The sequence below is a fragment of the Pongo abelii genome, chromosome 12, assembly GCF_028885655.2.
Source record: "Pongo abelii isolate AG06213 chromosome 12, NHGRI_mPonAbe1-v2.0_pri, whole genome shotgun sequence".
Taxonomy (NCBI): domain Eukaryota; kingdom Metazoa; phylum Chordata; class Mammalia; order Primates; family Hominidae; genus Pongo; species Pongo abelii.
In genome coordinates, this window is record NC_071997.2 from 88,920,915 (window position 1) to 88,936,131 (window position 15,217).

At 40.9% G+C, this 15,217-nt stretch overlaps 1 protein-coding gene across 4 annotated transcripts in view; it reads right to left on the reverse strand.

Moving 5' to 3' along the window:
• Positions 1-8,376, reverse strand: part of PLEKHH2 (pleckstrin homology, MyTH4 and FERM domain containing H2) — a 130,145-nt gene extending 121,769 nt beyond the window's left edge. For all 4 annotated transcript variants that reach the window (XR_010136310.1, XM_054547604.2, XM_063713714.1 and 1 more), the window contains exons 1-2: positions 8,263-8,376; positions 870-999 (exon numbers count right to left, since the gene is read on the reverse strand). Coding sequence is in view for 3 of the 4 variants with exons in the window: in XM_054547604.2 (XP_054403579.1) it covers positions 870-992 (123 nt within the window). In the remaining variant the exon portion in view is untranslated. The remainder of the gene's footprint in view (positions 1-869; positions 1,000-8,262) is intronic.
• Between the last annotated feature and the right edge of the window lie 6,841 nt (positions 8,377-15,217).

Below are 15,217 nucleotides of genomic sequence, written 5' to 3' on the forward strand. Positions count from 1 at the left end.
AATATCATTTCAACATATAATCAATATAAAAATTATTGCTGAGATATTTTACATTCTTTCTTTCATGCTAAAACTTTGAAATCCTGTATTTATTTTACTTTTACAACACACCTCAATTTGAACTAGCCTTATTTGAAGTGTTGAACATCCACATGTGGCTAGTGGCTACTGTATTGGACAGCACAGGTCTAGAATTCAAGTTCCCTGGAAATAGGAACATGGGTTGTCTTGTTCATATATGTAACTGTAGTATTAAGAACAGTGTCCAACACATAATTAGCCCTCAAAGAATATTTGTTGAATGAATAAATGAACAAATCTATTGGTTTTATACACATACTTGCAAAAAAATCCTGTAATATAAATGAAATTCTAATTACATGATTAGAAAAGCATATAATTATGTTAAACTCAATTCTACCCCAGGCAAGAATTTAGCAATATATACTTAGTCAACACAGATTCCTAAGTAGATACATCTTTCAAATACGGTATAAACACATTTTACGATCAATAGATAATTTTTTTCTATAATCCCTTCAATATGATTTTTGTAAACATTTAGTAGATCAAAGCTGTCATACTCCTCTAATAAAATCAAATAAATTATAGCTTTCTCTCTGGAATGAATGAACTCTACATTCGCCAAACATACACAGTTCTCACATATGCCACTAGCATTTGCAAATAAATATTGTTTGTCTTAAAGTCCAATCTACCCTAACACTGGCAAAAGAATATGCCAAATATAGCTTCAAATACTTGACAAAAATTAAATCAAACCCCCAAAGTACTGAGATTATTTAATATAAATGAAACAGGCCCTAAATAGCTGACATTTAATAATAAAGCTTAGGAAGAAAGCTTACCTTCTCTGCTAAGAGCTCTCGTATCTTGCTTGCTTGAACTCTAAATTTCATAAGCTGGGACTCCAGAGCTACACATCGTTCCTTCCAATCTACTGGTCCCTCTGGCTCAGAAAGCTCTGCCATATTTATTCTAAAAAAAAAAAAAAAAAAAAACATTCAAATGGTACAACACAATTAATATTCAGGATAATTTGTTAAATTACCCAATGTACACATTCTAATCACTGTCTAGTGAGATCCATGTACAAGTTTTAAATTCTAAGACAAATTCCGGAACTGGTGAGAACTTATGGAAAGAACTTAATGGGAAATAGGAGACTAAGGCTGGAGCCCAACTGTGCTACTTAACCTTTCTATGTCTCAGTTTAGCCAATCCAGAAAAAGGGGCACGTTGACAACAAACCATTATTCCTTGTGGGTATGTAGTGAGGGAAAAATGAAATACTGCTATTTCTAGTAGAACAACAGACAGTATAACAACACCACACAAACACAGAGTGTTATTATTTTAGCTGTGCCCAACAGATAAGATTGTTTGAATCTATCAGCTCATAATTTTATCATATTCTGAAATTTAAGGAAGTATTACAGTTTGATTCAATTGCTACAATTCACGGTTTGGATTTTTACTATAATGATTCCTTATCATCACTCTCAATTTGGCCAGGTCCAGGTTAAGTCTTTCAAGCCAGAGGTCCTTTGGTGTATTTAAGGGTAAGTTGTTGTGATCCTGACAAGTTTGCATAATTTTTATTTGGTGTAAGAGAAGGCATATAAACATGCAATTTCGAGTTAGCCATATGAAGTAAATCTGGAATTAGTGTTTTCCATATTAACTTTCCTTTCGGAGGATATTAATTGCAGGGAGAAGCACTGTAAGGGGGAGGACAAGATGCAAGGGAATTGGTTTTGAAATTCTGAAGTGTTACTTGATTTCGGAAGCATGATGGTTTCTGGCTCGGAGATACACAAAAGTAGTTTTAAATGTTTGGTAATATTTTATCAGGCTATTTTTAATAAGCAGCCTAATAGTGTATTTCTGAGTTCCCCTTGCTATGAACTGCCCTGCTATGAAATTTACGTTAGGAATGGAAAGCCTCGGTTATGAAGAACTGTGACAGCAAAACTCTCAGAGCCCTGGAATGGAACTGCAGTTGAAGTATACTATTCTATTCTTTTGTTTTCTAAAAATATAACCACATTGATTTTCCCAGTATTTAGTGTAATATAGAACCCTCCCTAATCCTATGCCAGTTTTTAAAAACTTTATGCTGCTAAAAACTCACCAAAAGATTATTTTCCTAGCATAAAGGTTGTTTTGTACTTAAATCAATTTTCACATTAATACTGACAATATCATTCAGTACGTTAGAAATAAATATAAGCAGAATCGTTCTTAAAAGACTACAACATTTATGAAGAGCACCCCAGCCTCTTAAAGCCTTCAGATGTCCCTAAATTCTAGCCTTAATTTAAAGGAAACATATTACTGTAGAGCTGGAAGTCATTTTCTTTTCATTTCTTTGTTTTCATAGAATCCTTGCCCCATTGTTTTCTGAGGTTTTTCCTAAGGAGATCAACCTTGTTAATAACCTTTTCCATTACCCATATTAGCATTTATGATTAATGATTCACATTGGCATTTACTAGCAATGATTTAGGAGTAGATAATGCAGTTTGTCGATCACAAACATGTTCACAGTTCCGGGGCTGCTTCATTTTTCTCCTTATTAGCTTTAGAGTGAACAGGGAAAGAAAATATGCATGCAATACTAGAAAATAAAAAGTAGTCCCGAAAGGGGCATTTTTAAGTCTTGAACTACCATATCATTCCGCAGAAATGTAGGGATACTCTTCTAGCTTAAGGAATAAGAGGAGTCTATTTACCCATTTGTTAATAGGTTAATATTGGTTAATTTTTGCTCTACGTGTAAAATAACTTGCTTATGTCCTACAGTAAAATGTCTACAGTTTTAAAAATAACATGAAGAGTGGATATTTTTCAACAAATTGAAATCAATCAATGTAATGCACCATGTGAATAGAATAAAGAACAAAAACCGTATGATCATTTCAATAGACACAGAAAAAACATTCAACAAAATCCGACACCCCTTCATGATAAAAATATTCAACAAACTACAAATACACGGGGAACTTCCTCATCCTGATAGAGGACATTTACTAAAGCCCACAGCTAACATCATACTTACTGGTAAATGACTGACAGCTTTCTCCCTGAAATCAGGAACAAGACAAAGATGTCTTTTCTCACCACTTCTATTCAACATTGTAATAGAGATAATAGCCAGGGCAAGACAATAAAATAAAAAACCGTCTAGATTGGACAGGAAGAAATAAAACTATCTCTACTTACAGATGACATGATCATGTGCATAGAAAATTCTAAGGAATCCACAAAAAAATACTAAACTATAGAGTTTAGCAAGGTTTCAGGAAATCAGATCAACATACAAAAGTCAGTTGTTTTTCTATACACTAGCAAGGAAAAATCCAAAAATGAAAATAAGAAAATATTCCATTTACAATAGCATCAAAACTAATAAAATATTTAGGAATGAATTTAACAAAAGAAGTGCAAGATGTGTACACTGAAAACTGTAAAACATCACTGAAAGAAATTTAAAAATACCTAAATAAACGGAAGAAATTGTATATTCATGGATTGGAAGACTTAATATTGTGAAGATGGCAATACTTGCAAATGGCTATATACACACAATGCAATCTCTATCAAAGTTTCAACTGCATTTTTTGCAGAAATTGACAAGTTGATCAAACTTTGCCTGGAAATTCAAGGGCTGAAGAATAGACAAAACAAAATTGAAAAGTTGGAGGACTCACATGTTACTATTTCTAAACTTACTACAAAGCTATACAGTAGGTTGATTACACAGTGTGGTACTTGCATAAAGATAGATATATAGATAAACAGAATAAAGTTAAGTCCAGAATTAAAGCTTCACATTGATTTTTGGCAAGAGTGATAAGACCATTCAATGGGGGAAAGAATAGTCTTCTCAACAAATGATGCTGGGACAACTGGATATCCATATGCAAAAGAATGAATGTGGACCCATACCTCATACCATATATACACAGTAACACAAAATGGATCACAAACTTACAGGTACCAGCCAAAGCTCTAAACCAGGGGTGTCCAATCTTTTGGCTTCCCTGGGCCATGTTAGAAGAAGAATCGTCTTGAGCCACACATAAAATACACTAACACTAATGGTAGCTGATGAGCTAAAAAAAAAATTGCAAAACAAATCTCATAATGCTTTAAGAAAGTTTACAAATTTGTTTTGGGCCACATTCAAAGCCATCCTGGGCTTCATGTGGCCTGCAGGCCACAGGTTGGACAAGCTTGCTCTAAACTCTTAGAAGAAAACAAGTATAAATCTTCATGACCTTGGATTAGGCAACAGATTCTTAGATATGACACCTAAAGCACGAGGAATCAAAGAAAAAATAGATAAATTGGACTTCATACAAATTTTTAAATTTTTGTCCTTCAAAGGACACTATCAAGAAAGTGCAAAGATAACCCACAGAATGGGAAAAATAGTTGCAAATCATGTATCTCAGGGATTTGTGTCTAGAATATATAAAGGAATCTTAGGACTCAACGATAAAAAAAGATAACCCAATTAAAAAATGGGCAAAGGCCTGGACGCGATGGCTCATGCCTATAATCCCGGCACTTTGGGAGGCCGAGGCGGTTAGACTGCCTGAGCTCAGGAGTTTGAAACCAGCCTGGGCAATGTGGCAAAACCCTGTCTTTATAAAAAAAAAAAAAAAAAAAAAGAAAAAAGAAAAATTAGCCAGGCATGGTGGTGCACGCCTGTAGTCCCACCTACTTGGGGGTTGAGGCGGAAAGATCACTTGAGCCCAGGAGGTTGAGGCTGCAGTGAACCATGTTCACACCACTGCACTCCAGCCTGGGTGACAGAGGGAGACCCCCATCTCTAAAAGCAATAATAATAATAAATTTAAAATAAATAAATAAAAATGGGCAAAGTATCTGAATAGATATTTATCCAAAGAAGATATACAAATGGCCAATAAGCATATTATTTGCTATGAGAGACAATGCAAATCAAAGTCACAACAACATTCCACTTCACATCAAATAGGATGTTCTAATGAAAAAGACATCTAACAACAAGTGTTGGTGAGGATGTAGAGAAATGGGAACCCTCATACATTGTTGGTGGGAATGTAAAAATGGTACAGCTGCTTTGTAAATAGTTTTACAGTTCCTGGAAAGTATAAACAGGCCAGCATGGTGGCTCACACCTGTAATCCCAACAGTTTGAGAGGTTGAGGTGGGAGAATTCATCTCTGAGCTCAGGAGTTCAAGACCAGACTGTGCAACATAGCAAGACCTCATCTCTATCAAAAAATTTAAAAATTAGCTGAGCGTTGGGGAGCTTACCTGTGGTCCCAGCTACTCAGGAGCCCTGTGTGGGAGGATCACTCGAGCAGTGAGCTATGATCATACACTGCACTCCAGCCTGGGTGACAAGAGTGAGACACCGTCTCAAAAAAAAAAAAAAAAGTTTAAGTATAAAGTTACCAAGTTATTGGAGTAACTTTATATTTGGTATATCAATATAAAGTATTGGTAACTTTATACTTGGCATTGGAGTTGCTGGGTCATATGCCAAGGGATGGGGTCATATGCCAAGGGATGAAATACACATCCACACCAAAACTTGTAAATAAATGTTCAGAGCAACATTATTCATGATAGCCAAAGAGTAGAAACAGCCTGTGTCCACCATCAGATGAATGAATAAAATGTAGTAGATCTGGCTGGGTGCAGTGGCTCACTCCTGTAATCCCAGCACTTTGGGGGACAAAAGCAGGTGGATCATCTGAGGTCAGGAGTTCAAGACAAGCCTGGCCAACCTGGCAAAACCCCATCTCTACTAAAAATACAAAAATTAGCCAGGCATGGTGGTGCAGGCCTATAATTCCAGCTACTAGGGAGGCTGAGACAGGAGAATCGCTTTAACCCAGGAGGCAGAAGTTGCAGTGAGCTGAGATCCTGCCACTGCACTCCAGCCTGGGTGACAGAGTGAGACTCTGTCTCAAAAAAAAAAAAAAAAAAAAAAGTGGTACATTCATACAATGGAATATTATTCAGCCATAAAAAAGGAATACAGTACTAATACATGCTATAGTCATGGAAGAGCCTTGAAAACATTATGCTAAGTGAAAGATGCCAGACACAAAAGGCCACATATTGTACGAGTCCATTTATATGGAATGTCCATAAGAGGCAAATCCAAAGGACAGAAAGTAGGTTAGTGGTTGCCAAGGGCTGTGAAGAGAAGGTAGAGGATACTGACTACAATGGATATGGGGTTTCTTTTTGGGGTGATGAAAATATTCTAGAATTAGATATTGGTGATGGCTACACAACCTTGTGAATATACCAAAACCCAGTGAACTGTATACTTTAAAAGGAAAAATCTTATAGTTTCTGACTTATATTAAGATCTCAATAAAAAAGTTCACATACTTACAAATGACTAAAGAAAAAGTCGCAGTTTAAATGGATGTATACTAGGACTGCATTTACAAATTTAATCAACCATTATTTGTGGTTATTCCTGCCAAGAATTTCACCATTAGCTTAAAAAATTGAGAGGTAACTGTTAACCTCAAATATGAAAAGTATCATACATATATCTTACCTAGTGCACTTTGGTATGATAATGACATAATAAATTAATTCAAAGTCAAACATACCTATTTCTTTAGTTATGCCAATTATATATTTTATAGTGAAGTAGCAAAGCCTTAAGAATATTATTAAATTGGCATTTAACATCTACATTCCCTATTAATGGGTCATAATAAATCAAAACTGCAAATTGGTTGGATAATGGTCTGCACTGAGATCTAGACACCTGATTCCCTCATTTCATTCTGTAATTTCAGTTAGTTAACAAGTACAAAGCAACTGTTGTATTAGTGCACCAACTTGGGTAGTTAAAAATTCTAAACAATATCCACCATCCTTTTCATTACCACTAATGTTATAGAACTATATAACATTGAGACTATATATATAACTATATAACATAGCCGACTGCTAAATAAATAAAATACCACATCTAGATTCTGAATTTGAAAGGAATCTATCATGTCTAGATTCTGAATTTGAAAGTAATCTATCTTCACTTCAGGGGACAGGAAAAAGTCTTGGTGTTCCAAATACCCCCAGTGATTTTTAGAAATATTTACTGACATAAGATAAACTGTTTACAATTGTGGAGTGAATGCTCTTTTCTCTGAATCTCTGACTTCCTGTTTCTCTTCCAAATCCCAAAAAGGAAAGAAAAAGAAATGAAAGAATTATTCTACTTAGGCTTACCCTGATGAAGCGCAGCGTTAGCCTCTATGATATTCTTTAGTTTTTGCCTCTTAAGGGACAGCTTAACTGGGCTGGGTAATTGTGTGTGTGCGTGTGTGTGTGTCTGTGTGTGTGTAAAAGATCTTTCTCGACGAGACTGAGGCGTGCCTTGTTTAAGGAACCTTCTGACCACCACCTAGCCACCTAGCCCCACTTGGGCAACGCCTGCCCTTCGGTGACCCTGCCCAGAACAGCCGAGCTCCTCACTACACACTCCTCTGGGACACACCGCTGTGCGGGCCAGGCTTCCAAGACTGGCATTTTCACAAAGAAAGCAGTGACCCTCAGGTAGCCCACCACCAGAGCTTTTCCAATGTAAGTGGTTCGACTTCTATTTCCACAGCGTTACGCACAACAAAATCGACGGGTAAAAAGTGCTGTCCTTTAAAAAGTGCCCCACTAACTTCGGGGACAGCGGTTTCCGGGTAGGTCACTTTAGGGTGCTTTGACGTGCCAGCAACTCGAGGTGTACAAAACGCTCTTTAAAGTTTTGAGTTTAAAGTTTCGCCCCGGAGATCCTGGTGGATCTCCCGAAGCCTAAGGCGAGCGCGGCATCCCTGACCGCGCGGGTCCCTCGGCGCGGGGACCCTGGGCTGCCCCGCTGTGCCCCCGGGACCGCTCGCGCCGCGCCAGAAGCCCGGGCCCAGTGTTTCCAAACAGAACGTCACGGGAGCCCACGGGCGCGAAGGACCGCCGGCCACCGCCCCCTGCCCACCTCTCCCGGCGACATCTAGACTTGGGGGCCGACTCCAGGCTGTGGCGGGAGGTGCAGCGGCGGATCCCGAGTCAGCCCGCTCCGTCCCCCTCATCCCCGCCCGCCCGCTCCTCCCGGCGCCCCAAACCTCGGCCCCGCGAGCCCCTCGGGACGGCGCGCCCTCAAGGGGGCGGGGATCCCAGGGTGGCAGGACTCTGGGGTGGTCCCTCGTCCCCGGGCCTTCTCACCTGTCTATCTCAGCAGCGGGTCCCCGGCCGCAGCGCCCGATGTCCCGGCCGCGACTGGCCCCCGGGATCCCCGGACTTTCAGCCCGCGCCCGCCTCAAGCCGAGCTCGGAGAGGGCAGGGAAGGGCACCGCCTCCTCCAGGGACTGGCAGCCGGTGTAGCCAATGGGAGATCATAACCGACCACCTGGCGTCACCGGGGGTGTGGCTATAACTTTGGCTCCTCCCAGTCCCTGCCCCAGGAGGGAGCTCTGTCCTGGAGTGGTACCCCTAACGTCCCAACTGCAAGACTCCAGAGCTTGCTGCAGCGGCCGGTCACCTTCATTCCACTCCCTCTGCCTGGACTGTTACAGCACCCTCCCTTGGTCTCCCAGCCTGAAGTCTCTCCTCTTGCCAATCCACCCTTCATCTTCCTGCCAGGTTAATTTCCTGAAGAGCAGTTTTGATGAACAGTGTGCCAAAGACTTTCATTGGCTTCCGTTTGCTTAAATTATCAAGAACAGATTCCCTAGTCTAGTGTTCAAGATCTCCATCCCGTCTTTTCAGGTTTATTCCTCACAGCTGCCCTTCACACACCTGAGACTACTGCTGTGCACCTCGCCACCCGAAGGAAGTGCACTGGGAGCGTTTACATGCTATTTCCTGTCTCCACTTTAAAAAGCTCAGAATAATCTCACCGGGAGCGGTGGCTCACTCCTGTAATCCCAGTACTTTGGGGGACCGAGGCAGGTGGATCACTTGAGGCCAGGAATTCGAGACGAGCCTGGGCAACATGGTGAAACCCTGTCTCTACAAAATATATATATATATATATACAAAAAAAATTAGCTGGGCCTGGTGGCGCTCGCTTGTAGTCCCAGCTACTCAGGAGGCTGAGGCTGGAGGATTGCTTAAACACAGGAGATGGAGGCTGCAGTGAGCCGCGATCATGCCGCTGCACTAGAGCCTGGGCGACTGGGCGAGATCCTGTCTCAAATCATCATCATCTTCATCATCATCATCATCATCATCATCATCATCATCTTCTCCATGTAACTATGTCTGTCGCTCCACCTGGCAGAAATGTCTTCTCTGTGCCGGGCGCAGTGACTCATGCCTGTAATTCCAGCACTTTGGGAGGCCGAGGAGGGCAGATCACGAGGTCAAGAGATCGTGACCATCCTGGCCAACATGGTGAAACCTGGTCTCTACTAAAAATACAAAAATTAGCTGGGCATTGTGGCATGCGCCTGTAGTCCCAGCTACTCGGGAGGCTGAGGCAGGAGAATCGCTTGAACCCGGGAAGCGGAGGTTGCAGTGAGCCAAGATAGCGTCACTGCACTCCAGCCTGGCGACAGAGCAAGACTCCATCTCAGAAAAAAAAAAAAAAAAAAGAAAGGTCTTCTCTGGTTTCTGCTCCCTGAACATCCAGATTTTTGCCTCTCTTGGGGCTTAGCTCCCTCTGCCTTACGCACAGCTCCTCACATCTCTTTTAGACTGTGAGCACTTTGAAAACAAGGATTTGTGTTTTTTTTTTTGCATTCTCCTCAGCACAGAGCATATTGCATAAGTAAATGAGTGATAATTTAAATCCAATTGAATTTTACATCTCAACTTAGGGTCTGGAGAGGTCAGTCTCAGTGTAAAATAAAGAGAATTCTGAATGTTATGGATAATTGTTCCCCAGGTCACAAAGCTAGATCAGACAGATTATTCTCTTTGGTTCACAGTTGGCCAATAGAGAGCATCAGAAAAATTTTTCTACTGCAATCTTTTTTTTTAACTTTATCTCTTCTTATATAACACACACACACACACACACACAGAGGATGGGCGCAGTGGCTCATGCCTGTAATCCTAGCACTTTGGGAGACCGAGGTGGGCAGATGACTTGAGGTCAGGAGTTTGAGACTGTCCTGGCCAACATATCGAAACCCCATCTCTACTAAAAATACAAAAATTAGCTGAACATGGTGGCGCACGCCTGTAATCCCAGTTATTCAGGAGGCTGAGACAGGAGAATCGCTTGAACCAGGAAGGCAGCCGTTGCAGTGAGCTGAGATCGCTCCACTGCACTCCAGACTGGGCGACAGAGCAAGACTCTGTCTCAAAAAAAAGAAAAGAAAAAAACCACAAAAGAGATAAAGATTTTCAAAGTTTCTCAGAGGAAAAGCGATAAGTGAATACAACTAAAAGGCCAGTAAGCAAATATCAGGCTTTCATATTTCTTCCAGATGAGCACTAATTTTGGACAGGATCCCAGACTACCCCCACACATCAAATTCCTTTTGCCTTCTGTGGGAGCTGATGATGCATATCATATGAAAAATTGTCTTCAAACAGCTTTGGCAAACAAGCAGACTGGATTGGGCTTATTTTATAGAGCATGCAGGAGTTAAACAAACAGAGTTTCAGTAACTTGCATAATTTAACACAGCAAGTCGGTAGAGACCAAGCAGGAGAAAGAGAGAAAGAATGCCAAAATAGAATCACTTCCGTTTATGAGTCAGAAATACTAATTAGACTAAAAGAATTGAGTGAATAAAGTCACTCATGAAAAGCCGCTTTGTAAACACGGCTGCCACCCTTGTAAGGCTTAGCCAATATTTACTTACTGTCACCTTTTTCTAGAAACATGACAAACTGAATTTGTCTGGGTGTGGAGAATACAGCGGAACAGCATCCTATCTTTGTCTATGCTGAGAAAAACACATGGTACAATGGAATATTATTCAGTGGTAAAAAGAAATAAAGTACTGATACATGCTACAACGTTGATAAACCTTGAAAACATTATACTTAATGAAAGAAGCCAGTCATTTAAAAAGCACATACCGTAGGATCCCATTTATATGAAATGTTCAGAATAGGCAAATCCATAGAGACATAAGTGGATTGGTGGTTGCTTAGGGCTGGGAAGGATCGGGGTGATGGCTAAGAAGAGTGAGGTTTATTTTTGGGATAATAAAAACATTCTAAAATTTATGGTGATGATTACACAACTTTGAACATACAAAAAGCCATGGACATATGCAATTTAAATGGATACACTGGATGTTATGTGAATTATATCTCAATAAAGCTGTTTTAAAAAAGAAAAACATGTTGAATTTTGTGTTTTTATGTCAGGTAGCAGGGATAGAAAATGTTAGTAGCAATAGGTACCTTTGTTTTATAAGCATTAATCTCAATTGTGATATTATGTTTATTTGTGATTATTTTATTGTCTGTTTTCCCCCCCACAAGACTGTAAGTCCCAGAAAAGTAGAACAACTGTTTTTGCTCTTTAATGTATATCCAGTATCTAGCAAAAATCATAAGTCAAACCACTGTAAATCAGGAACTGTTTATACATCTCAACTTCTTTCAAGAAATTAAACCTACAAGGTCTAACAACTGATTAGAAGGCGGATTAGAAGGGAGGCTTTGTGTCTGCATTATCAGGAAATGATGGTGCCATTTACAAAAGTAAGGAAGCGAGGAGAGGGAACAAGAAGAATGAGATCTGGCTTGGAGGTACTGAGCACAACTTGAGGTGTGAGTGAAATATCCAGGAGAAAGCCAACAGAAAATTAGTCAGGCTGAGCTGGGGAGAATGGTCTGAATTTGGGTATACATTTCAAGGTATACTTCTGCATAGGGGGAGGTTACTGTAAATTGTAGAATGATTGCTGGCCATGTGGCCACTTGACACATTGGGAGCAAGGACAGAGGGGTTGAAGGGAAAAGAGGTACGGAGCTGGGTAAATATCAGGGAATAAGTGTTTGATCCTTTAATCCACCACACATAAAATCCAAAAAGAAACAAGGAGGGCGGAGACACTAACTCCACTAGAATAAGCTTGTGGCTTCTGGCACGGAGAAAGTAGAAACCCCAGCACCTGGGAAAAGATATCAAAGACAAGGGGAAGAAGATTTGGAAAAATGAATAGAGCTAGCAGGAACAGCTCTCTCTAGCTGAGTAGGGTACAGGTCTGGGCACTCCAGGCTGTTTACCTGCAACCTAGGAGACCAGAAAAGCCTTGGCATGAAGGAGGCCCTGCAAACAAGGAGACAGACAAGCATCCTGGCCCTCCCAGTGGGGGTGGACCAGGAAAACAGTTTCCTTGATGTGTCCCCAGTGTCCAGGGCATACTGGCTTGCTCAGTCCTTTGGGTCTGCAACGAAGGCAGGATTTGCTTCAATCTCACCTCCCCAGGTGAGCTGGGCCCCACTATCACAGATTGATTGGGGGTAGCATAGGTGGTGCCAGAACTGGTGAAGTGAGAGACTAATGGGCATTGCTAAGGTCATGAAAAGAAAACAAGTGTGTACAGAGGCATAACAAAAGCACTGAGGTGGGTACTTTGAGCATCACTTATTTTAAGGCAACTGAAAAGAGGAAAAGAATTGTTGAACCAGACTGAGGGAGAGCCAGTAATAGTTTGTTCAGGACCCATGAAGTTAAAAAAAAAAAAAAAAAAAGAAGACACTGGACATTAAAATCACACACGAAAGCTGGGCGCGGTGACTCACGCTTGTAATCCCAGAATTTTGGGAGGCCAAGGAGGGCAGATCACGAGGTCGGGAGTTCAGGACCAGCCTGGCCAACATGGTGAAACCCCATCTCTACTAAAAATACAAAAAAAAATTAGCCAGGCGTGGTGGCATGCACTTGTAATCCCAGCTACTCAGGAGGCTGAGGCAGGGAGAATCACTTGAACCTGGGAGGTGAAGGTTGCAGTGAGTTGAGATCTCACCATTTCACTCCAGCCTGGGTGATGGAGTGACAATCTGTCTCAAAAAAAAAAAAAAAAAGAAAGGAAAAGAAAATCACACAAGAAAACAGTGATCCAGACAGTAAAAAGGTGTTAAATGTGAACAGATTATTTTTCTTGCTTGGGGTCAGTACCTACCAGGCAAAGGCAGCCATTCTGGTACAGAATCTTATTACGGCTGACAGCTAATAGTCCTCCTTCTCTCTTTATATAGTGCATAGAGACAGCTTATGCCAGAATTAAGGGAACAAAACAACGCAGCAAAACTGACCACGACATCCCCTGACACTAACAGTTAGAGAAAAGACACACTATAAGAACATTATTATGTGCTGTGTAATAATTGTAAAATGAAACTGCGTCGTCAAAAGACGCCAGAGAAAGCTGAGGTCAACAGGATGGTAACAAGTACAGAATGCTCAATGGGGAGGCAGGACTTGAACTTGTTAATCAGAAGGATCTGGTTACTGCATTGTTAGGGTTAGGGTGAGGCAAGGCCACAACAGGAGGCACTAGCCTGTGAGCACAAGTGAATGGATGAATGAATGAATGATTGATGGTGGTATTCACTAGGAAGATTGAGCCGTCTTGCCCAGCTGGAGGGGAAAGAAGTTTGGCATCAGCTGATATCCGGTTCTACCAGATGACATCGAAGTATTGGGAAGCAGGTCCAAAACAACATAATCAGAAGTGACTGTAACAGTTTCTTCTATTATATCATTGTCTGTGGAACATACTGTGGAGATTACAGAACTTGGCAGAGTGGTTGAAGAGATACAAGTTGAGCATCTCTAAATGGAAAATCCAAAATCCTAAATGCTCCAAAATCTGAAAGTTTTTGCATGCCAGCATGACATCAGAAGTGGAAAATTCCACAACTGACCTCACGTTATGAGTCTCAGACAAAATGCAGGTGTACAACACAGTTTATTTGCATCCCCAAGGGAAAACGACACTCCCAGCCCTCTTCGGGTATGATATAACTTTTCTGTGCACACACAGATTCCCCCATGCAAACATACCCACAAAGGGTAATTAAATGGCACATGTTCAGGTTGAACATTCCAATAGCAGGTTTCCCACAATGCCCCACATGGAGCCAAGATCTATGTGCAATACTCACGGTGGTTTTGTTTTTGTTTTTGTTTTTTATTCTCTGCTCTGTGGTGTAAAGTTATTGTTGCAAATGTAAAAAAGGCCTGCAGGTACCCTGGGTTAACAGTGATAAGAAAAACAGGATGCCTTTGTGTTTATCTATAGCACCAAAATTCAAACCATTGGAAAAACTGCACGAGAGTATGTGAAATATCTCACGGAAGAGTATAGTGTTGGAATGAACACCACATATGATCTGAAGAAACAGAAGGATAAACTGTTAGAAAGTGATAAACTGAAGTTAATGAAAAATTAAAAAAACACTCCATAAAGCTAAAAATTAAGATCTCGATTATATATTGAAAGGCTGAATCCATCAGTGATTCAGTGAACATATGCCACTTAATGGTAATGCTGATCATAAAACAAGCAAAGATCTATCACAGTGAACTGAAAATTGAAGTGAACTGCGAATATTCAACAGGCTGGTTGCAGAAATTTAAGAAAAGACACAGCATTAAATTTTTTAAGATCTTTGGTGATGAAGCATCTGCTGATCTACAAAGCAGTGAAGTTCACTGACGAATTTGCAAAAGTCATCACTGATAAAAATCTGATGCCAGGGCTGGGCACGGTGGCTCATGCCTGTAATCCCAGCACTTTGGAAGGCGAAGGTGGGAGGGTCACTTGAGCCCAGGAGTTTGAGACCAGCCTGGGCAACATGGCAAAACCCCATCTCTACAAAAAAATACTAAACTTAGCCAGGCATAATGGCACACGCCTGTAATCCCACCTACTCAGTGGACCAAGGAGGGAGGATTGCTTGAGCCCTGTAGGTCAAGGCTGCAGTGAGCAGAGACCATGCCACTGCACTCCAGCCTGGGCAACAGAGTGAGACCCTGTCTCAAAAAAAAAAAAAAAGGATCTGATGCCAGAAAATTCTACAATGCTCATGAAACATCACTGTTTTGGCGTTGTTACCCCAGTCAGACACTGACCACAGCTGATGAGACAGACCCTAAAAGAATTAAGCATGCCACAGAAAGAATAACTGTGCTGGGATCTCACTAATGCAGCAGGCCTACATGAGTGTAAACTTGCATGACAGGCAAGAGCTTGACTCCTCA